General features: G+C 47.8%; 1 protein-coding gene and 1 non-coding gene across 2 annotated transcripts; one reads left to right on the top strand and one right to left on the bottom strand.

The window, feature by feature from the left end:
- Positions 1 to 538: 538 nt before the first annotated feature.
- LACTBL1 (lactamase beta like 1) lies at positions 539 to 16,030 on the bottom strand. Its single transcript, XM_041399121.1, has 7 exons — positions 15,921 to 16,030; positions 13,289 to 13,433; positions 11,394 to 11,503; positions 8,367 to 8,524; positions 6,769 to 7,016; positions 3,581 to 3,686; positions 539 to 1,732 (listed from the first exon to the last, which is right to left on the bottom strand). Exons 2-7 carry the CDS (start codon positions 13,392 to 13,394, stop codon positions 754 to 756), a joined length of 1,707 nt encoding a protein of 568 aa, XP_041255055.1. The 5' UTR covers positions 13,395 to 13,433; positions 15,921 to 16,030; the 3' UTR covers positions 539 to 753.
- Positions 7,460 to 7,533, top strand: TRNAN-GUU. Its single transcript has one exon. It is a non-coding gene; the product is annotated as a tRNA-Asn (tRNA).
- Positions 16,031 to 21,748: the final 5,718 nt, after the last annotated feature.

Raw genomic sequence — 21,748 nt, forward strand, 5'->3', positions numbered from 1 at the left:
TTTCCACACCATGCTCACACACTTCCCTGGATACTGAGACTGTCACAGAGCTGAGTCCAGCTGGAATATCCCACCTTATGTTCCTGTGCCTCTACGCCCAGCAGTGAGCTTCAGCTTCTACACTGCTCCCACATCCTTTGAAGAACCAGCCAAGTAGTCAAGACTGAACTGCATTGCTCTGCACTTTTAAAAGTTTATGATTCAGGAAAGAAACAGACCCCCACTTCCCAGGGATCCCAAGCAGGGCCTGGTGTCAGACTGGTGCCATTGTTTAGCACATAATGCTTTCGGCAAACCCAGGTAAGGGATCTTGTTTGTGATAGACAGGCTCTTGAAAAGCCCTGGAGAAATCCTTGGACTGACAAAGAGACATTTTCTGAGAGACCCAGGGAATTCTCAGCCCTTTGATGATAGCAGTTGATCACCACAGTAGTCATCAAATAGACAATGTAAGAGTGGACACTTTAGTGCCTGGCTTTTTTTTATGGCATCCAAACACATCCCTCCAGCACATTCCCACTTCTTTTTCCTGCAGGTGTGTCCAGGTGCCAGCTGGCCTGTTGTGCACTGCTGGCCGCCAATGAGAAGTCATTAAAGTCATCTTAAAAGTGGGAAAGATTTGTTTGGCAAAAGAGTAATTTGCCTCCGTCCTTCCCTTTTGAATGGCATCCACAATGCCACACAGGCAGGAGAGTCTGGTAAGACACAGATCTGGAGCCAGCTCCCAGGAGAGGAGGGAAGAGCGTGGAATGTTTAGCTGTAGAACACAGGCTTGCGCAGGACACGCACCACGTTGTAGGTGTTCAGCCCAGGGGCGTCAAAGCCAGGGGACAAACCCTTGCGGTCGAAGGGGTAGAAATTAAAGAGCTGCCCATTCTGTGTCTCCAGTGAGATGGAGGCAGAGCCCAGGTGCAGAACACATGGGAACTCCTTGTCAAAAACGACTTGGAAAACGCGGTCTTCCAGGTGGTGGAGCTTGATTGTTCGATACTTTTCAGGGATCAGCTCTTCTACATGAGGCCCAAACTGCTGCATGAGCAGCACCCCACCAATTCCAACTTTGATCTCATAGAAAGTCAAGTTGGAATAGGTGTAGTAGCCAACATAAGGAATTGGGTTTGGAGGAGGAACCAAGCTTTTGTCGGCCTCTCTGAACGCTGTCTCCATGGCAGGGATGAGATACTCATATGTCTGAGTCACAATGTCCCCACCCTGCGGTCTGGGCCCTGCCATCAGCACAATGAAGCTCAGGCGGAGCTTGGGGATGAGAGAGAAGGTTGCTGAGTAACCATCAAGGTCCCCATCCTTCCTGATGACATCATATCCCAGCTGCTCGTTAATCTCCCAGGGTGTGCCTGTCTTGTTAGCAAAGTATTCCACGGAGCACTTGAACAGGGGTGTCAGCATTGTCTTCACCGTGTCAGGCTCGAGCAGCCGGCGGTGGTAACTGCCCAGGAAGACCATGGCCAGCTTGGCCAGGTCGGCAGCCGTGGAGTACATCTGGCCAGAGGGCCGGTACCAGCCCAGGTCGTAGAGCGGGGCTGGCTGCTGGCTGCCATAGAAGCCCACGGCCATCTGGGAGCGGATGGGCGCCGTGATGTCGAAGCCCGTGTCCTCCATGCCCAGGCGGTCCAGGATGTTCTCCGAGATCCAGCGCTGGTACTGCCCGTCAGCTGCGTGGTCAGCCAGCACGTGGGCCATCAGGGAGAAGGCCAGGTTGCTGTAGTGGCATCTGGAAGGAAGAGGAATATGTTGGGATCAGCTGTTCATCAGTGATATGCAAAATCAGTGGCTGGGTCTCTCTTCTTTAGGGGAAAATTCACATTTTATGGAATGGCAGATGAACGGGAGACAGAGAAAAGCTGCATGTTGCTGCCATGATTTGTTGTTGAATCAAGAAACAGAAATGTTTTATGGGAACATCAGCAGAGCTGTTCAACCCTGATGTACAGAGAGAGCTGGAAATGGAAAAGAAACAACTTCTCTATATTTGCATAACCTGACTTGCTGTTTATAATTGTTCACCATCCCTTCTTTTTAAGAGCAGCGTGCAGGGTTCCAGGTGCTCACCTTAAAGGTCTCAAAATCCTGGGTAAACCTCTTTGGGGATTTGCCATGGAATAATCACTTAGATACCTAAGCTACCATAAGATGGTAAAAGCACTTAAAGAGCACTTAAAAGCCCACAAAGCAGCATCCAGCAATGTGGAATCATTAAAGAAGCTTGAGTACTCCAGTCTTTAATAACCATCAAGTGATTTATGTCTTCAGAATTGAATGAAGTTTAATGGCATGAAAATATGAAGGGGCATTTTTAAAAATACATTTTCAAAATTCATTAGATTTTCAAGCCTGTTGGTTTTTTTAATTGTGTGAAGCCATGCATCTCATTGAGACCTATTTAGATCATAAATTTGGTACCACTTCAACCTTTTCCAGCCCATTTAGTTGAATAAAAGCATGGTGAGCATATATATTCTTACCCTAAGAACAATAACATTCTGAATGTAAAAACTTTTATCTGAAATGGAGCTGAATTTCAACATAGAAAAATATATTAAAACATCTGTATCAGTGAATGGGAACTTCCTTTGGGAAGCATGATCTCTTAGCTGGGAAGCATAACCAGGAACAAGGAGAGAGAGTGAAAACTATCAACATATCAATTAATAAGGTGTTACGTGACTGTGAGGGGATGTCCTTATTTATCTTCATGGGAATAATAAAATAAAGATACCAATGGAGATAAGTTACAATAACAATAAAAATACCAAAGAAGATGATGGTATTAAATCCTAAAATCCTTTAAGGAATATCTGTTGTAGCCCCCTACATGACATGGGACAGAACTAACACAAGTGAGTGGTAGATCCTCAGCCATCTTGGATAAATTATTTCAGGCTGTAATTAATTACCAAATAATTTTGCAGTCTTAGAAAATTTCTTCCCAGTTAGTTTTAATCCTTTCCCTCATCTGTTGTCCACTGGATCCTGTTGAAGCCTGTGAGGAAGTGTCCAAGGCCAGGTTGGACAAGGCTTGGAGCAACCTGGGACAGTGGAAGATGTCCCTGCCCATGGCAGAGAGGTGGGAAAAAATTATCTTTAAGGTCCCTTCCAACCCAAATCAGTCTGGGATTCTATGAATCCATTATATATTTTGTGTGTTTGCAACCCAGGTAACAGACTTTTAACAGGATACAGGAATTGAAACAAGCATTCATAGACATTTTTGATAATTTAGAGACACACAGCTCACCACAGGCATGATTTTAACTGAAACCTGTGATGATTTAAACCATTTAAATTAAAGTCCCTTTCCATTTTTGAAAACCTGCATCATTTAAGGCTCACAAAGTGAACTATAGCAGTTTAATTTGGCTCATCTGGGCTTAAAATACTAAACCAAACCCTGAGACCTCCAACAGTCCCTTTTTCCCAGCCTCTGCCAGGTGTGTGGGGAGATGGCCGATTCCCTCCCTTTGGGAATGGCTGCCTTTATCCACCAGCCATGGAGGCTGGGGATGGGGCTGAGAGTGGAGAACACATCCAGACCAAAAGCTCCTAAAGCAAAGTGTCTGACCTGGTTCCTGGGTCGGCCACCAGGACGTCGTCTTTGAGCAGCGCCAGGGCGTCCTGTGTGTTGCCCTTCCAGAGCAGGCTGGTGGATCGCAGCCTCCTGGGCAGACCTGTGCCATGGGAAAGAGAGAAATCGTGGAAATGATGGCTCTGGTGAAGACAGAACAAAGGCAAGATTCAATGGCAAAATGGAAGCACCAGTGGTGGACACGAGAGCTCTGGGAGCACAGCAAGGGCCTGCTCCTGCTGGGCTGCAGGACATGGCATCAAGTCATGGACTCCTGACTCTTGGCTTGCATAGGTCCAACCCCCACATCAACTCTGGGCTGCTGCATCTCAGTGAAAACACCTCAAGGAATGATGGAAATTATCCTGGATCTCCAGGTGTGGTTTGGAAGAGAGGGGCAAATGGGGTGTGGGGAAATCCCTATATTCCCACGTGACTGCATTTCCTTGACTACAAATGTGTGTAACAGTTCCCTTTAACAGGATTTCATTATTTACACTTCACCACAGACACCTTAAACTTCTCTGGACAACTCCAGGCTTGGCCTAAAGTATTTTTATCTTCCCCTCATCTTTAGCAACATTTATTCAGGGTTTCTGAATATAGAAAAAACCAAGGTTCTTTCCACTTTTAGTTATTCAGGGTTTCTAAATGCAGAAAATATCAAGTTCTTTTCACTTTTCGTTCCTCACTGTACATGGATTATCTAAAATTTTTTGGTCAGTACTTTTTTAATCATCCCGGCTCCTCTGGACAGAATCTATGGCTTGCCTAGGCCAGAACCTGCATCACTTTTGGAATGGAATCCTTGCTGCCATTTGCAACTTGCTTCAATGTGGATGTTTGGGAGGAAATTGGGAAATGTATGGTTTTGACAGAAAAATGACTCACAATCGTGTGCTCAGTGACCATGGATTCACTAAGGTTGGAAAAGCCCTCCAGGTCATTGAATCCAACCATTAACCCAGCATTGTCCTGTCCACCACTAACCCATGTCCCCAAGTGCCACTTCTCTCATTTTTTGAATGCCTCCTGGAATGGTAACTCCACTAATTCCCTGAGCAATCTTTGCCAATGTTTTACAACCCTTCCTCTGAAAATTTGGTTCCTAATATGTGATCTAAGCATCCTTTGGTGCAGCTTGAGGCCTTTTCCTCTTGTCCTGCATCCTGGCAAGGCTGAATGAGGCCCCATTCTTTTGTGGCAGCAATACTTGTTTTCCTCAGCTGGCCTGAACTTGGCATTTGAGCCAAGGAGTGAGAGCACTGTTCTGCCCCTGCTCTGGGGTTATGTGTGCAGCTGCACGACCAGATAAGAGATGCACTGGCATCTTCCAGTGGACAATGGGCTCCTTCATGATGTACCTGCCCCAGTGGTAGCAAAGAAAATGTTGGAGCAGTGGGAGAGTTCACCAGCTCTGTGACAGCAGAGCAGTGTCTCCTTAAGGTTCATTGGAAATGATAAACCAGAGCATAATATAATCCAGAGTCATTGGTTTCTACCTCATGGGCTGCTAATTGAAGTGACAAGCACGTTGTTAATAATTTACAAGTGCATCCCATCCTGTCATTCGTGTGGACTGGAAAATCACAGTCTTAACAAGCTGGAGCTTCCCTCCAGCAATGGGCCCATCGGGTGCTGAGGAGAAAAACCTTTGGAGTTACTTCTGTAATATGCAATGGAGAGAGCAGATAATGAGGATCTATTACAGATCAGTTTCCACTGGAAGAATTTAGATGAAACCCTCTTTACAATGTGTCATGCAGTGGCTTTGATCCCCGTGCTAAGCAGAACTTATTCCTTTTTGGGGTTTGACACACGGCAAACGGAAAGTGGAACTGGAACATTCCTTTGATTTGCAGTTGGGATTTTGAAACTGTACATCTCCTTCTGCTGAATTGTCAGGGTCCAAGGGTTGGTGTGTCCTCTGGGGGTGCTCTGGGAAATTTGGGCCACATTCTACAATCCAAAAATACATAGCAGCATAAAAAGAGCTGAGCAGGGGCACACATCTAACACAGTGATGGAAGCAATGGAAGGGCTGCACAGTACAAGCAATTATGCCATGACCAGGTATTCTTTTGACTAATGCTCCTTACATTAGTGCATCCAACATTTCTGGGGTGCACGTCACACCTCCCTGGGTGACAGGAGCAGTCAGAGCATCCTCAGGTACTCATGAGAGTCAGAGATGCCCCTGCAGACAACACCAGGCTGGATGGAGCCACACCTTGTCTGCAGGGAGAGGGGCTGGGCAGGGGTATGGCTGCTTTGTGTTGTTTATCTGCTTTTTTCCAGGTTTCAGTATCGTTCCATTTTGGAGAGCCTTCATTTTCATATTGGCTTTCTTCAGATGGTGCTGTACCCCATCCTGAGGTCCTACAAGTTCAGACATGCTATTTTGATTTTAGGTGCTAATTTAGGGCATTTATTCCAATCTTGGAAAATGCAAGTGTTACAGAGATTGACCAAAATACCACACGTGATAGCAGCACAGTCTCTTTGGCCATTACATTTTGTAATCCCTCAGTCAAGTATTAGCAGCTATGTTTCAGAGAAAGGGTAAAGTTCTTAGTCTTGTGAGCTCCTTCTCCCTTGATGTATGAGTTCCCCAATTCTGAAGGTAGCAGCAGATTAACACTTCTCTGACAGCAAATGCCAAGCTATTAATAGCTCAGGAATCCCGGATCAGGAACCACACACTGACAGCTAAATTTAGCTCAGCAATCAAGGTCTTTCTATTCAAAGCAAAGAGATTTGACCCTCAACTCTACATCTCAGAAAAATGAGAGTGCTTGGGGCTGGAGAACAAAATACTGTTGTGCAATTGGAACCTGATTTCAGGTCATGGTAGTGAGTTAGGAGAAAGGAATCTGTGTTCACCTGAGAGGAATCTGTGTTCACCTTGCAGGGGAGAAACCCCCTCATCTCAGCCCCTTTCCTGACAGGTATTCTGGACAAGAGTTCCCTTGGAGCACTCCATAAAGCTGCTGACCAAGAGCCCTGCTTCCCCTGCTGCTTCCACCAGCCCTGCCTGATCCCTGGGGAGTGCACAGTGCAGGGTCCAGACTGGGAAACAGCCTCCCAGCAGCTTTTTTTTTTTTTATTCCTGGAATATGGTCTGCTCCCTCTGAGGTGTCTTTCCAGGGCAGAGGGGCCCAGGGACACTCAGGGAGCTGTCTCACCTGAGAGTTGGCTGGCCATTCTGCGCAGGGTGACCAGGGATGGCTTCAGGGGCATCGAGCCTTTTTCCAGAAACACCAGGCCGTCCGCTGTGTATCTCTGCTCTGAGTCCTTGAACCTGCCCAGAGGGTTCTTAATAACAAAGTTCTGGGCATAACGCTCCAGTGGGTCATCAAGGGATGTGACTTTTCCTTCCTCCCACATCTTGTACAACATAATGGTGGGGAAGATCTTGGAGACACTGGCAATTCTGTTAGGTAAGAAACAATTGGACAAATTTAGCATTAAGAAGCCCATGAATCAAGAGGAAAGAAGAGATCACCGTGATTTTGCATGTGACATCTTGGCTCATTCCAGAGGGAATGGCTAAAACACAGGTAGGAAGCTTGAATTAATATCCTTAAATCTGAATCTTCATAGACTGCAACACAACTTCTGAATGTCTCTAGCAGTGCAGTGGGCTGCTGGTCTCTTTCTATTCACTTGGCATTCATAAAATTACATAAATTGTAAATTGCTGGTTAGTAAATACCATAAACACTCTCACATAGTTTATTGGAATTTTAAGGTTAAAATCACAGAATCGTTTAAGTGGGAAAAGATCTTTCAGATCATTGAGTTGGACCATTTACCCAGCACTACCAAACTGTCCCTGAATGCCAGATTCCCACAGTTTTTGTGCCTATCCAGGCCGTCCCTGTGGCGCAATTGGCCAGCGCGTTCGGCTGTTAACCGAAAGGTTGGTGGTTCAAGCCCACCCAGGGACGTGGCCCTGACTCCTGCCCTGTGGCAGGGGGTTGGAACCAGACCTTGAATGTCCCTTCCAACCCAAAATATTCAATGGTTCTGGAAGAAAAATAGCACAAGGTCATTTTACCATTATACAGATGGGGAAGAAGCAGATAATCACAGCTGCTGAAACTGTCCAAAATTGTTCATTCTGAGGACAAGATTTTATAGTCAGAGTGCAGCCCATGTTTCTTAGATAACACAGTTACAATTCACTGAAAATTAATCTTTAGAGGAAGGAAGCATTTCCTTTGTCTTGGTTTTTGGTTTTTAGCACACATTAAGAGCTTTATTCTGTCTTAACCTAAAAAAACCCAGCCAATATGAATTTGACTTCACTGGAACAATAAATAAATGTATGGGTCTGCTTTATGTGTTCTGCAGATATTAATCCCAAACATCAGTTTTTCCTTAACTGACACTTATTATTTTTTTTTTTAATCCTGTGGCACTGTCTCCTCTCTGCTCTCCAAATCTGTGCCAGCTCTTGGACTTCAGGTTTGTGCCCTCGACATGAAACCAGTCCCATGTAAGGAACAGTATGATTTCAGGTTCTTTAGGGTCATTGCTATTCCAATTTAAAATGTTGTCAGAATTAAATGAAAAAATACATAAGTAAATCCAAAGTAATTCAGCAAGCCACCAGCATGTAACAATCTGGGAATTCACTTTGTCTCACAAAGTTCCAGCATAAGCCAGCAGAGTTTCCTGCATGGACCTGCAGTTTGTGATGGCGTCCCTATTGCAGGTACCAGGTCCCCACAGGTGTGTTGCCCTTTCCTGGCTCTCCCAGCTGTGCCAGGTGTCTCACCTGTAGATGGTGTACTCGTTGGGCACCCCTGAGGCAGGGTCAGAGGCGTTCTTCTTCCCGAAGTTGCCCGTCCAGAGCACGGTGTCGTTGTAGATGGCGATGGCCGACATGGCCGGGAGGCCGGAGCTGTGCATCTTCTGCCGCAGCATCTGATCCACCTGGGGAGAAAGGGAAACCATGAACTCCCAAAAGAAGGGTCTTACAATGCATCCAGTCTGTACCAAGCAATGGAAGGCTCAGGTCATCCACCCTCATTACTCCCAAGCAGTCAAGAGTGATCCTATGAACGGTGTTTTGGGAAAAAAGTATTTTACCTGTTTATCTGTTTCTTCTAAAATTGCTTCTGTTGAATTATCCTGTGTCCTTTTTCAGTCTACATATCCACTGTGTAGATGAATGTGGTGCTTATGCTTGTAATATTTATGATTAAAACCAAATATCAACATGCAATAATTGCAATTTATTCTTTTTTAATTTGTATTCTGTGCATCTGTTCTTTGCACTGGTATTTTAGGGTCAAAGACACACGAGAAAAAGACTTTTCAAATGTCCCATGACACTTCCTGTGCCATGAAAAACTCTGGAGCTTGGGCTCTGTGTTGGTGTGATTATTTTTTCTCTTTCATTCATGAATGGGATGGGACTGCTGGGATACATTCCTTGAGCTTTATTTGCAGCATCAGCCTCATTACATGGTTGAGACAATAGGAAGATGGCAAAGCTCACATACAGCCAGCAACAACCAAAGATTTCTTTGTTATAGAACATTTAAAAAACTTTCTAGCCAATAGCATATGGCTAAATCTTACAGACAATTGTTTTAGCCAGTTACTAAAAGTACACATACACCTACTTCACACAATGTTTGCTTGCCTCCTTTCTATTAACAATACACAATACTCCATTACTAAGCTTAAAACCTTCTACTGTCTTGCTAAACAGTCTTAAGGTCTATCTTAACCAAACCTAAGATTCAAGCTATTATTTAATGTCCTTGCTTGCTATACAATTTTAACTTTTTCTACTTTCAGACTTTACAGCTACAACTTAACTCTAACTTTTCTGTTCTTTCTATTTCTAAATCCTACTTTTCCCAGTCTTCTAGAAATATTTTTTTCCTTTACTATTTTCCACAGGCTTCTCTTTAAACCACAACCTGAGAAACAGCTCTGAGCAGCTGAAGGGCTGTGATTGCTCCTGGCTCCCTGTTGTGCCAGGGCCGTGCAAAGCTCTTCACTGAGCTGTACAGAACTCCTCATCAGCTCTACACCCACCTCCTGCAAGCAGAATGCATCAATCTTGCCCTTTTGGAACTTTCTCAAAGCTATGTCATCATCTTGCACATATCATTTGCATTTTCAGGCACAGGCTTTGTTTTGCACACCATGGTTAAGACACAAGAAATGCACTTCCAGACCCAGCATTTGAGGCAAGGAAAACCAAACTGAGTCATGTCCTTGGGATCTTTTCACTGAATGGCCAGGGGAAGTGCACTGAGAGCAACAAGTGGAAACATCCAGCTTGTGTCCAGCCCTTCTGTCAGGGCCCTTTGCCCTCCCTCCCCATGGACCAGTGGCCTGTCTGGTACATCTGTAGATGTGTACATCTACACATCCTGAGAAGGGGCTGGTCTCATGGAGACCATGAAAAGGGACTTTAGACAAGGGATGGAGTGCCAGGACGAGGGGGAATGGCTTCCCACGGCCAGAGGGCAGGGTTAGATGGGAAGGAATCCTTCCCCATGAAGGTGGGCAGGCCCTGGCACAGGGTTCCCAGAGAAGCTGTGGCTGCCCCTGGATCTCTGTCAGTGTCCAAGGCCAGGCTGGATGGGGCTTGGAGCAGCCTGGGACAGTGGGAGCTGTCCCTGCCTATGGCAGGGGTGGCACTGGGTGAGCTTTGAGGTCTCTTCCAACCCATGTCAGTCTAAGATTCATGTCAGCAATCATGGTCCTCCTTTTCTCAGAGTCTGACCTTTAGACCTGCCTAGACCTGCAGACAGGCAGAGACTTCATAAAAGTGGATGTGAAGTGATGGGAATTGAAATTCAGTGTGGATAAAGCCATGTGTGTGCAGGGAAACTGCCCAAACCTGGTCCTGAACTCTCAGCAGCAGGACCTCAGGGCTGTGGTGGATGTTCCTATGGAAACATTTGCTCAGTGCCTTAAGGCAGACAAAAAGTCAAATAAAATAGGAGGGATTATTAGAGAAATAACATAAAATACAACAGAAAACATAATTTTGTTCACTGTATAAACCCCTGATTCACTTGCACATTGAATACAGTTTGTTTACAGTGCTGATTGCCCTCTACTTGTGAGAAGGAGACAAATGAGAGAGCATGTGATAGGGGCTAAAAATAGGGAATGTCCCGTCAGAGCATGATTATTCTTATGGTCCAGACAGTCAGAGCAATGCTGCAGTATTTCCTCAGAGCTCATGGAGCCTGCCTGAAGTTCAGGCAGTGCTAAAATGTCAGATCCATCTCATATTGAGAACATCATGACAGTGTATCACACCTTCTTCCAGAAAGAAGCAGACTTTCTTCCCCTTCCCCTTCCCCTTCCCCTTCCCCTTCCCCTTCCCTTCTCCCTTCCTCCTTCCCCCTTCCTTTCCTCTCCACTCCGTTCCCTGGAGTACAAGCATCTTTTTAATTTTTAAGCAGGGGTGTGGGGAAAGCCAGCAAAGAAAGAAAGAACCAGAGAGCACCTGAGCCAGGTACTCTCCAGGACATGAGGGCTGCCTAACAGTGCACCAGATGTAAAGAGCCATTATTTTTTCCTGGTGGAAGCTCACCATACCTTCTGATGGACAAGTGATGATATTTGACCATCCCAGCTCACCCTCTGGGCATGAGAACTGCTCACTGAAGGAGTTCACACATCCATTTCTAGGTTTGCGTGTTCTCCACTCCTCAATTCCCCACCTCCTTCCCCAGGATGTTCAGTGGCAAAATCCACCATCTCCCCTGTACCCCTGGAGAAGAGCAGCAGGACTGGTGTGTCCCTCTGCTCCCTCCTCCCCACAGACCTTCTCCAGTGCTTCCTTCAGGATGGGGAGGGGGTGGTCCAGTGGGACTGGCTCAGGATAGCGGGGACACATCTGCACAGCTTCTGACCTCACCTCCATCACAGATGGATCTGGAAAACAGTTTAGGGTGACACAGGTGACCTCAATAGACACATGGGCAAGCTTGAACCTCACCCAGCAGCCACCATGAGCTTTCTTGCTTGTGTTGGCCTAAGGGATACTTCTGCATGGGCAAGGGACAATGGTGAATTATTTCTGTCTGATGTACAACAGGGCTGGCAGGGGCACTGTGCCCTGTTATGGCTTATTCCAACATGGGATGGACACAGGATGCACTTCAACAAACTCTGCAACCTGGAAGAGTAAAGAACTGGGGCTGCAGAAGACTCTGGGGTGCCTGGCAGTGGGTTTAGCCCCCTGGAAGGGCCTGCCCATGTCTAAAGGAAAGTCTGAGCTGGGGTTCAGGACAGCAGTGGCAAAGAGTCATCCCTGTATTATAACCTCAGAAATGGGGCCAGGAGTGACCTGTGAGGGGTCACAACACTGGGAAGGCCCCATACCCACTCCGTTAGTTGTCTCCTGAATCAGTTGCATCCTCCATATCCCACAGACAGCTTACATTTTTGTGGCCAGCAAAGATCTTTAAACTTTGAGAGAGATGGGAACTCCCTTACTTGGAGGCACTATTTTCCTAGCTGATCCCAAGGTGTTCATAAATACAGCTACCCTGCTCTGTCAGCTGGGGACAAAATGCCATCTTCTTGCTTACCAGGTGAACATGAAGCATCAGAAATAGGGATGAGGAGAGAAATGGCACTAGGAAATCTTGGATATGGACAGGGATGGATACACACAGCTTACAGGCAGTCTGGTACTCTGAGATAAAAATGTGCAGTTTGAAACTTTTTCACCCCTTGGTCTCTGAAATACTTCTAGCACCTTCATAATGGATTTTATGCCACCTTTCAGCTACTTAAAACTCTGATCCATTGACACTGTATATATTTAATCCTTGTGCACGCGGTGCCTTGAGTGGATCGTTTGAGTTTCCTATAATCAACAGAGGAGGTCAGGGAGATGTTCCACGGGATGGAGCCCCACTGGAGCCAGGCTGGGAGAGTTCTCCTGGAGAGAGAAGGCTCCAGGGAGACTTTAGACTCCATCCCAGGCCCTAAAGAGGCTCAAGGAGAGCAGGAGAGGGACCTGGGACAAGGGATGGAGTGGCAGTACAAGGGGGAATGGCTTCCCACTGCCAGAGGGCAGGGATGGATGGGATATTGGGAAGAAATTCCTGGCTGTGAGGGGGGATGCTGAGGCCCTGGCATGGGGTACCCAGAGGACCTGTGGCTGCCCCATCCCTGGATGTGTCCAAGGCCAGGCTGGACAGGGCTTGGAGCAACCTGGGATAGTGGAAGGCGTCCCTGCCCATGGCAGGGGTGGAACAGAATGGACTTTAAGGCCCATCCAGCACAAACCATTCTATGATTGTTTGATTCCATGAATTCTAGCATGAATCAGAGGGTTTAAGCCAGAACAAAGATCTGGGGAAGAGGAAAGAGAGCAAACCCTGAAGCAGATGGTAAGGTATAAAAAAACCTGTTTCTAAACTGGAGTAACTAACTGTAGTAACAACAGGAAAAAATAAAGGATAAAGAATGTAAAATAAAATGCCTCCTTAGCAGTTATCCAAATCTAGGCCAGGAGTCATGGAGCTTCTTTGGACACCAGCAGAGTGGCATGGTACCTCCATCAACCCAGCCTTCACCTCCTCTGTGGCCTTTCTTTATTGCACTCTGGGGAAATCTGTGTTTGGGAAGTGCTCTTTAGGAAGGAAGCTTTTATTAGTCTCCGAATCTCTGTGCCACACCGTGACCAAGGTTAAACCCCCTACTCACTGGGCTCCACCTTGGGGAGGCTGTACTGCCACAGGAAGCAGCCAGTCATGGCCACGGACAGCAGGAGGAGGAAGACAACCAAGACGTGGATCCACTTCACCTCCATGGCAGTGAGCTTGAGGAAGCTCCGGCTGCAGGGTGCCTGCTGGGAATGGAAAAGGAATGGGCTAGGAGAGAGAGAAAACGCCTGGTGTGCCAGCTGGGAGAGAGGCCCCTGTGCTGGAGAACAAAGCTGCTGCAGGGATGGGACTCACCTGGTCTGGTGGAAGTGTCCCTGCCCATGGCAGGGCATGGAATGGGATGAGCTTTAAGGTCTCTTCAACCCAAACTATTCTGGGATCATTTCAGTACCATTGCTGCATCAGGGCAGGGCAGACCAGCCCAGGTTGGGGTAACTGGAACCAGAAATTACTTCCTGGCTTTCAGTGAGCTCTGTGAGCCATTAACTCTCTTCCCCTTGCTGGTTCTTGTGGAACATCAACCACTCCTTTTGCCTTCTCCCCTCCCTGCAGGTGAAGCTCATCATCCCAGCCTGGCAGGAGTCTCAGTTGCAGCTCTCACTTCCTCCCTTCTCAATCACCATGACTTATTCCTGGATATCTTTCCAGCCCCTTTTTCCAGAGTCCAGCATCTGTTCATGGCAGCCACCAGCCAGACCATCTGAGCAGATCCAGCTTTTCTAGATGAATGATGGAATTTTTCACTCCGTGCTGCCCTTACCCTTCTCTGTTGTGCCTGTAAATCCCATTCTATCACGTACCATCTGCAAGCTTGGCATTTACAGATGCCATGTTTTGGAAAACTGCCTGATATTTGAGTGTGTGCAGCTCTCACAACACTGGAGACCATCCAGGTTGGTGAGAGAACCAGATCAATGTTGAAGAAAAACAAGGAACAGATGACAAATGAGGAGGTGCCTGAGCCTGAGCTGTGCTCCTTCACTGCCTGCAGGAGGTCAGGAGGGTGCTTTTGAAAGTTTGGCAATTAATGTTACAAAACATATGGCCTGCCATTTGCATCCAATATGCTCCACATTCCTATGCTGTTTCAGGTTGTCTGGACTCACTTGTAGGATAGACAGATTGAAATATTCCCTTTAGATTTCCACACAGCCTTTTCCCCCCCCTGTTTCTGAGATACAGGGTAGCTCATGCAAAAGCTTCTGCAAACCAACTGAGCCTTGTCACTCACAGCCAGGGAATCTGCAGAGCCTCTCCCAGACTCGCACATGACTCTGTGGATCCAGCTGGGTTTTCCAGCCTTCACTGCAACTCTGAGATGCAGTTCCAATTTCTGCATAATAACAGAAATATATAATAATTCTTCCTGAAAACCTTCAGCCTGGTCAGACATTCCTATAGGAATTTCTGAAAGCAGCTTATGTCAGGTTCTTCTATAACATAATTAAAATTCAAGGATGGCTTAAGACTGTGCAGATGCCTGCAGACCCACTCACCCCTGAGGCTGCCTGAGCACTCCAGGTCCCTATTCCAGCCTGTGACTTGTTTCTAAATAGGGGAATTCCATACTCACACAAATCCCATTCTTGTTTGGATATACCAACCTCCTTCAGGGCCTTAGCAGGCAGGAGATTCCATCACCAAGGAAAAGCCTGTACTGAGATCTCTTTAATCCCCTCACACTGTGGCTCAGTGTGTGTGTTCAAGGATGTTTTCCTGCAGCAAGGAGTGGGACAGGGCCCTCTGCCCTGGGGTGCTCATGGGTGACTTTCTTGCATTTAGTCCCATCTTAATAACATTGACTCCTCCACCAGTTTTCAGTTCCTCTGACCATTCTTCTGCGTCTTTCCTTGCTTCACTGAGAAGCCCTGCTTCCTGAGTGCCAGAGAACAAGGTGAGAAGACTATTTTGTGGTATATCCCTCATCTCATGGACTCCAGACTCCCTGGGCCACTAACTAAGGGCACAAAGATACCAATTTTGAGCTCATCTTTTTAGTCCAAACTCATCCTTCTGTCCAAACTCCCCTTTACTTCATGTGGATCATGAGTGCTCTGAAAGGCTTTTTTTCCTTCTCTGCTCTGTGATTGGGTGGGAATGCAAAGAAATCCTGGCAATAGCATGGACCAGAGATATGGATCTCTCCCTTATTGATGGGACACCAGATACGTGTGAGAAATACTCCTCCACCCAAGGAGATGCTCTACCCTCCAAACTACTTTTCAGTGAAAATACCACTTTTTCCCTGCACCTGGGAGGCTGTCAGGCAAGCAGATGGATAGACCCCTACAAACCTTCATCACAATTCCCACTCCAGGACCTGTCTGGTCTCACCTTCCTCTGGTTTCCCTCTGACTACGTGTCTCTGTGACTGTCACTGCTCACAGCACAGACACAGCAAGGCAGGGGGAGGGGGACACTGAGCACTTAAACACATGCAAATGAATGCAAACACTTGCAGGAATGAGCGCACACGGCTTCCCAAGGGGACAGCCTAGCAGTAGCATACATTTTTTCCCCCCTGAGCTTTGAAAAATTAGGATAGGGAGAAAAACTGGGGATTCCCAATGGACCACCCAGGTCACTGTCCTGCCCCACCAGGGTTGCTCAGTCAAGGCACAGCTCAGCAGGGATTAGGGAGAGCCAGAAAGACCCCCCAGCCCCTCACGTACCACCTCCAGGAGCTGCCTCAGTCCCAAAGGCTGTTGTCCTTCGTCCAGGCGTGTGGGCACTTCAACAGCCCCATCCTGGCCAGCCTCAGCCCCGGGCAGGGGGGAGCAGGAGCCCTGGGCATCTCCCAAAGGCAGCTCTGTGTCACGGGCAGCTGCTGCTCTGGCACCGGCTGGAGCAGCCGCCTTTCTCTCCCCACGGGTCCTGCTCCAGGTTTATCTTCCCAGGACTCCTGCTCTGGGTTTCCCCATCCATTTGGCCCATGCAGGCCCTCCAGAGAGTGCTGCTGATCTCCCCTGGGAAAGGAGCTTAAGTGACAGGGGCAGCATGGCATTTGCACAGGAAAGTGCCTGAGAGATTGGATGTTAATTCTTCCTAATGCTTCTGTGCCATGTGTGTGAATCACAGCTGAAACCAGGAGGGCTTCACCATCTATTTATAGCAGCTTCATCTCCTCCTGACATCTGAACAGGAGGCGATTAAGCAGGAGAGGGCCGGTCCCTGAGTGCTTCCAGCCAGCCTGGGAGCAGCTCAAGGGGAGGGCACATGGAGAGCTAAGCCGGGAGCTCAGGCACTCTCTGGGCTTAATCCTGAACAGCCTCCTGGAGTTCTCCCACAGTGACATACAAGGGAGTCATTCCCAGCTCCAGGCTCACAGGACAGAGATGGAGCTGGGATTTCTTCCACCTTCTCTGCCAGGCACTCTGGAGGATAGTGGGGAGGTGCACGAGGGCATCCTTACCCGCAGCTGTAACCCCTCCATGGCTGCTCAGGAGGCTCTTCTCATCCCCTGCGCTGCTGGTCCCCACAAATAAAGGGCTTATAAACCCCTGTGATGAAGAAAACAGAGTTGGTGCAGGAAAAAAGCAGTCAGAGCAAAGAGGTAACAAAGCCCAGCTCAGGTAAGAAGAGATGCAGGGACAAGACTGGCTTTGGGGTCACGAGGGACATGGGGGTCATGGGGGATCCTAAAGGTCCCTTCCAACCCAAACCATTCTATGAGATAAATCACAGTAACCACAAAAGTCCTCAGCAGCCCCTTCCCTCTCCCTGCCTCTGGTCTGGCAGCATCTTGTGTTTACCCCCAAGTTCTGGGACCTCCCATTTCCCTTGGCCATCCTCACCTCACCTCCAAACACAAGAAACTGGAGATTTGAGGCCTTCAGGGCTGACATATTTTCACTGTGGCTCCTACATAGGGTCCTTCCAGCCCCCCTGCAAGGCTCCTTTGTCTTGTTCTCTCTACACAGCCAACAACACCCCCTTACCCCTGGGAAACACACCCACAGCCAAGGCACTGCATGACAGGATTGGAAGTGCCACGATAATAGCATCACCACCATCTTTCCCACAAAATCTGCCATAAAATCTCCCTCATCCATCTACCTGGCAGCAGCAATTTAATCTCCAACCCCCCAGAAAAGAGCTCTTACCAGCCTTGCTGCTACCTCCGGCTTCCAGCTGAGGAATTTGGGGCTGTCCTGCAGCTGCAGATGTTAAGAGCATCTGAAGCACTAATCCAGCTGCCAGCCTCTCTGAGTACAGATTAATGGGCCAGGCCTCACCCCTCCACAAGCAGCACAGCATCTGTCCAGCGATGCAGCCAGAGGGAGGATTGCTGGTGATTTCCTGGCTCCAGTGGTACTGCAGAGTGGAAAATGGGGAGCTGTGGTGTGGGTATCCATTACATGCTATGAACTGGAAATGTTGATAATAGACTGCTATTATATTAATATCATATCATATCATATCATATCATATCATATAAAAAATTATATTGTATTGTATGGTATGATATGATATTACATCATACATAATTTATATAATATAATATTATATTATTTATAAAGTACCTAATAAATTCTCTCCAAAGTGGAGGGTGTGGTTGTGCATCCACTCACGTTCCAGACCCAGGGGATAATGCACCTCAGGAGATCCTGCTGTCCTATTCCTTCTTCAGATCTTCATAGGTAGGGGCATTCTCCCCCGTACCATCCCTTCCTTCCAGTATCTCCAATAGCAGCCCAGAATCTGACAGTGCCCAAAACATCCAGTGGAACCTATGCCTGTGCCCCAGCTGTGCCCAGATTTTGGTGAATGGGGCTGCTGACGACCTCCTTGCTGGTTAGAGTAGATCAGGCTCCTCATGGTTCTGTCGTTCCCCATTTCTGGGAACTCTGGATTTCTTCTGTCCCTGCTACCAACGTTTTTCATGGTGGCCTCATGGCCAGTTATCCCACACATACCAACAATCCCTTTGTCCTGGGAACCCAGCCAATGCCTCAGAAATGTGAGTCTGTGCTGTCAAAGGTCCCTTGTGTTGGCCACTGCTCTGCTGGGGCTCCATCTCTGGTTATAAGTGGCCAGTCTCCTCCACATGAAACATCTGTGTGCTTTTTTGATAGACCTGCTGTGCCAAAGGTTCTCTTCCCAGTTTTGTAGTACCTCCCTCCATTAAAGGCATTCCTTTCTCAGTGCTGGGTCTATTTTCCTATCATTTTTATGAGCTAAGAGGGATTTTAGGGATTTAAATCCTATTCTGTGTGTACCTTGTGATGACCAGGCTGTTCCTGGGGAAGCAGCAGGAGAGGGGTTCAACTCCCCCAGCTCCCAGTACAGAGAAACTCATTCCAGTATTTTCACCAAATCTACTGATGGAATTTTAACACTCACCCTTCGGTGCCTGGGTCCTGTTTCTGACCAGGACAGTGTTAATTTTTGAAGTAGCTTGGAAGGAGCATGACCAGGACCTGGAGGTTGTTCTGCACCACCTCGTGCTGGGAGCAGGGAAAGGGACTCTTCTGGCAGAAGGGGGAAAGGGGTCCCTTTCAGTTGAGGAAGTGGTTGGGTATTTTCTATTATTGGGTGATTTTTCTCCAGGTGAATAGTTTCTTATACCCTTTGTCTTTAGTATTGTTGCTGTTACTGTTCATTTTCTTATCTCATGGCTGTTTCCAGTAAATTGTTCTTATCTCAACCCACCATCTTTATCTTTCATGCCTCCAATTATCCTCTTCAGCCACCCACATGTGGAGGGTGAGCGGGAAGCAAGGGGCAGCATGGAAGCACTAAATTGGAGAATTCCATTCCTAAACGACCACAGCCGCCCATGCCAAAGGTCCCAGGGGAGCTCACACATTGCTGGTAATGGATCTTTGGAGATGAAAGGATCCAAAACTGTGGGCTTGGGTCCCACCTGAGATGTCAAACTGTTAAAAAAGTTTCTTCACCCTTGGCTCCCAGCAGCACAGTCTCAGATTATTCCAGGAAAAAAAAAAAAAAAAAAAAAAAAAAAAGAGGAACATTTGAGTGCTACAGCAATGGGAGCAGCTTGAGCTGGGTGTCTCTGCAGAGGGACCCTGAAAAAAGAGATCTGCGAGATACCCTCGCAGTTTGTGCACATGCTCTTCATGCCTCCAGTGCTGATTTTTGGTCTGGGGTCTCCTAACACCTTACTGGACTCTTTCTGTCTCCACACACACAGGCTATTGACTTCTCTTGTCTTGTGGAGCTGCAGCTTCCACTGGTGGCTGGAGCCTCCTTATCTCCTGCTCTGTGCTTCCTGAGCACTTGCTGCGCCAGCAGAGCTTGGGAGCCCAAACCCTTCCTGATTTAGGGAAAGCATTGCCCAGCAGCTGCTCAAACAGCAGTGTGTTATCAGCATTATCCTCCTAATGCATTCAAGACACAGCTCTCTACCAACTACAAGGAAAATTGCTGGGAAAATGAACTCCATTCCACCCAAAAGCACATCTGGGTGAGAGTTCAGAGCTTGTGTCTTGAGGCTTCTGCAAATCCAGCTACTCAGACTAAGAAAGGAAAGCTAAGCAAGCAGCTAAACCACACAGTGTTATAGCTCTAAGTGACCTATTCTGATTTAAAACTTACTTATTAAGCCAAACCACTGATGTACCCATCCTTTGGGGGCCTGAGAGTGGCCTCCACTAAATGATTTTCCACTGTGTCCCAGCTTAGAGAAACCTCAGAAGGGGCATAAGAAGATGTTGTGGTTTCCAGGGCAGCCTCTCCCTCCTGCTCCCAGGGCATCCCTGTGACCCAGGGAGCCACAGCCAGGAGGGAACATCAGGCAGGCACTGCAGCCAAAGGATTTTGTGTTTCATAACACCAAAGGGCTGCAAAGGTCAATCCGTGGAATAGCTCTGAGCAGGAGTCAGTGGGATGGGGAGTGACCAAAACAAACAGCTGGCTGGGGGCTGTTCAGGCTTCTCTCCTCGCTCAGCTGCAGATCAACACAAAGATCTGCCCAGGTCCCGAGCTTCCCGGTCTGGCTGCACTTGTCTCCACTGCCAGCCAAGGAAAGCTGCATTGTAGGTGTTTTACACAGCCTGTCCTGCAGCAGAGAGCCAGAATGCCCATCAGGCACTCTCCACCTGAATTATTTTTCCTTCCCTGCCCAGAAAAAACCTTTAGCACTAAGGTGATTGATGCAGGGACTTTGGAACTCAGCATTGTGGGAAATTCCCCCCACACAGAGCCCTTTCCCTCCTGCAGCACCTGCAGCCCCCCCCCCCCCCCCCCCCGCTTCCAGAAACTCCTCCTTCTTCCTGAGCTCCTCTCCCATCCATTCCCCTAGCTGAATTTGGGGGTGCAGCTTGCCATCCCACATGGGCTTTCACAGGAAGGATTTGGGGGGGCTGAGGTGTGCAGTGGGGGGTCCCAATCAGCAGAGCTCCCTCAGGGGGCTGGTCCCAGTCAGCTCCGTGGCCAAGGCTGAGCCACCAGTGAAGCTGATGGTGCCTCTGTGAAACATTTCAGAAAGGGAAGGAGATGCCAGATGGGAGGAAGGAAAGAGCAAAGTGAGAAGAGAAAGTGGAGCAGCAAGGAGGGGCTCCACGGGGCTGCAGATTTTCCCTGCAGCCCAAGGAGGACTCAGACCAGGGCAGATATTCCCTGCAGATGTGGATGGGACCATGCCATGGCAGATACTCACACAGCATCCCATGGGAAATCACTCCAGGGAAAATGGATATTTCTGATGAAAACACAGCCCACGAAGGCCCACACTGCAGGAGGTTTTCCTGAAGGGCTGCAGCCTGTGGTGTTCCTGTGCTGGAGCACAGAAAAGGTGAGGAGGAAGGAGTAAGAGGAAAAAACCCCTTTATGCTGACCTTGACCTGCTGCCCGCAATGCCACTTGCAGCACTTTTTTGGAGGGGGCTGATTAGGGGAGTTTGGAGTGAAGAAGCAAAATTGAATCTGAGCAAGGACTGGGGAGTGAGGAGGAAACATATTGGTTTGATATTTGTCTTCTTGTTTCCCACCTCCAAAATTTTAAGGCAATAAATTAAATTACTTTTCCCAAAATTGTGTCTGTTTAAACCTGTGACAGTAACTGGTGAATTCCCCATCTCATCCCAGTCCATTAGTTTTTTTACCCCTTTTTTCCCCCAATTTTTTTGGGAAGTGAGCAGCTGGGTGGTAGTTCTGCTCGCCCAACGTTCTCTCATCATCACAGCCATGGCAGGGTTGAAATGAGATGATCTTTAAGGTCCTTTCTACCCTAAACCATTCTGGGATTCCATGATCACATAAGGAAAAGCTCTTCCCCTTTGGCTTTTTCCCAATACTGTTGTTCAATCTCTCTGCCTTGAAGGGTATTCCTGCCATTTTCCTGCCAAAAGAGGCACCTTCAGGTCTCCAGGAAGGCCCCAGCTCCTGCCCAGCCCCTGGCTCAGGGCAGGTCCCCATTCAGGGAACATGGCAAGGTCTGGTTTTGCTGGCTAGAGGGGACTGATGGGCATATTTTGTGCTCAGATTTTTTTATTGGCAGGAAGAAAAAGCACCTCAAATGAAACAGGCTGGGCAGATGA

The sequence above is a fragment of the Onychostruthus taczanowskii genome, unplaced genomic scaffold, assembly GCF_017590055.1.
Source record: "Onychostruthus taczanowskii isolate IOZ18803 unplaced genomic scaffold, ASM1759005v1 scaffold155, whole genome shotgun sequence".
NCBI classification, from domain to species: domain Eukaryota; kingdom Metazoa; phylum Chordata; class Aves; order Passeriformes; family Passeridae; genus Onychostruthus; species Onychostruthus taczanowskii.

Coding starts and splice junctions, on each gene's coding strand:
- LACTBL1 (XM_041399121.1), bottom strand. CDS start 13,394: ATGGAGGTGAAGTGGATCCACGTCTTGGTTGTCTTCCTCCTCCTGCTG. Junction 3,687..6,768: donor AATGGCCAGCCAACTCTCAG/GTGAGACAGCTC, acceptor CCCATGGCACAG/GTCTGCCCAGGAGGCTGCGA. Junction 1,733..3,580: donor GTGGCCGACCCAGGAACCAG/GTCAGACACTTT, acceptor TCTTCCTTCCAG/ATGCCACTACAGCAACCTGG.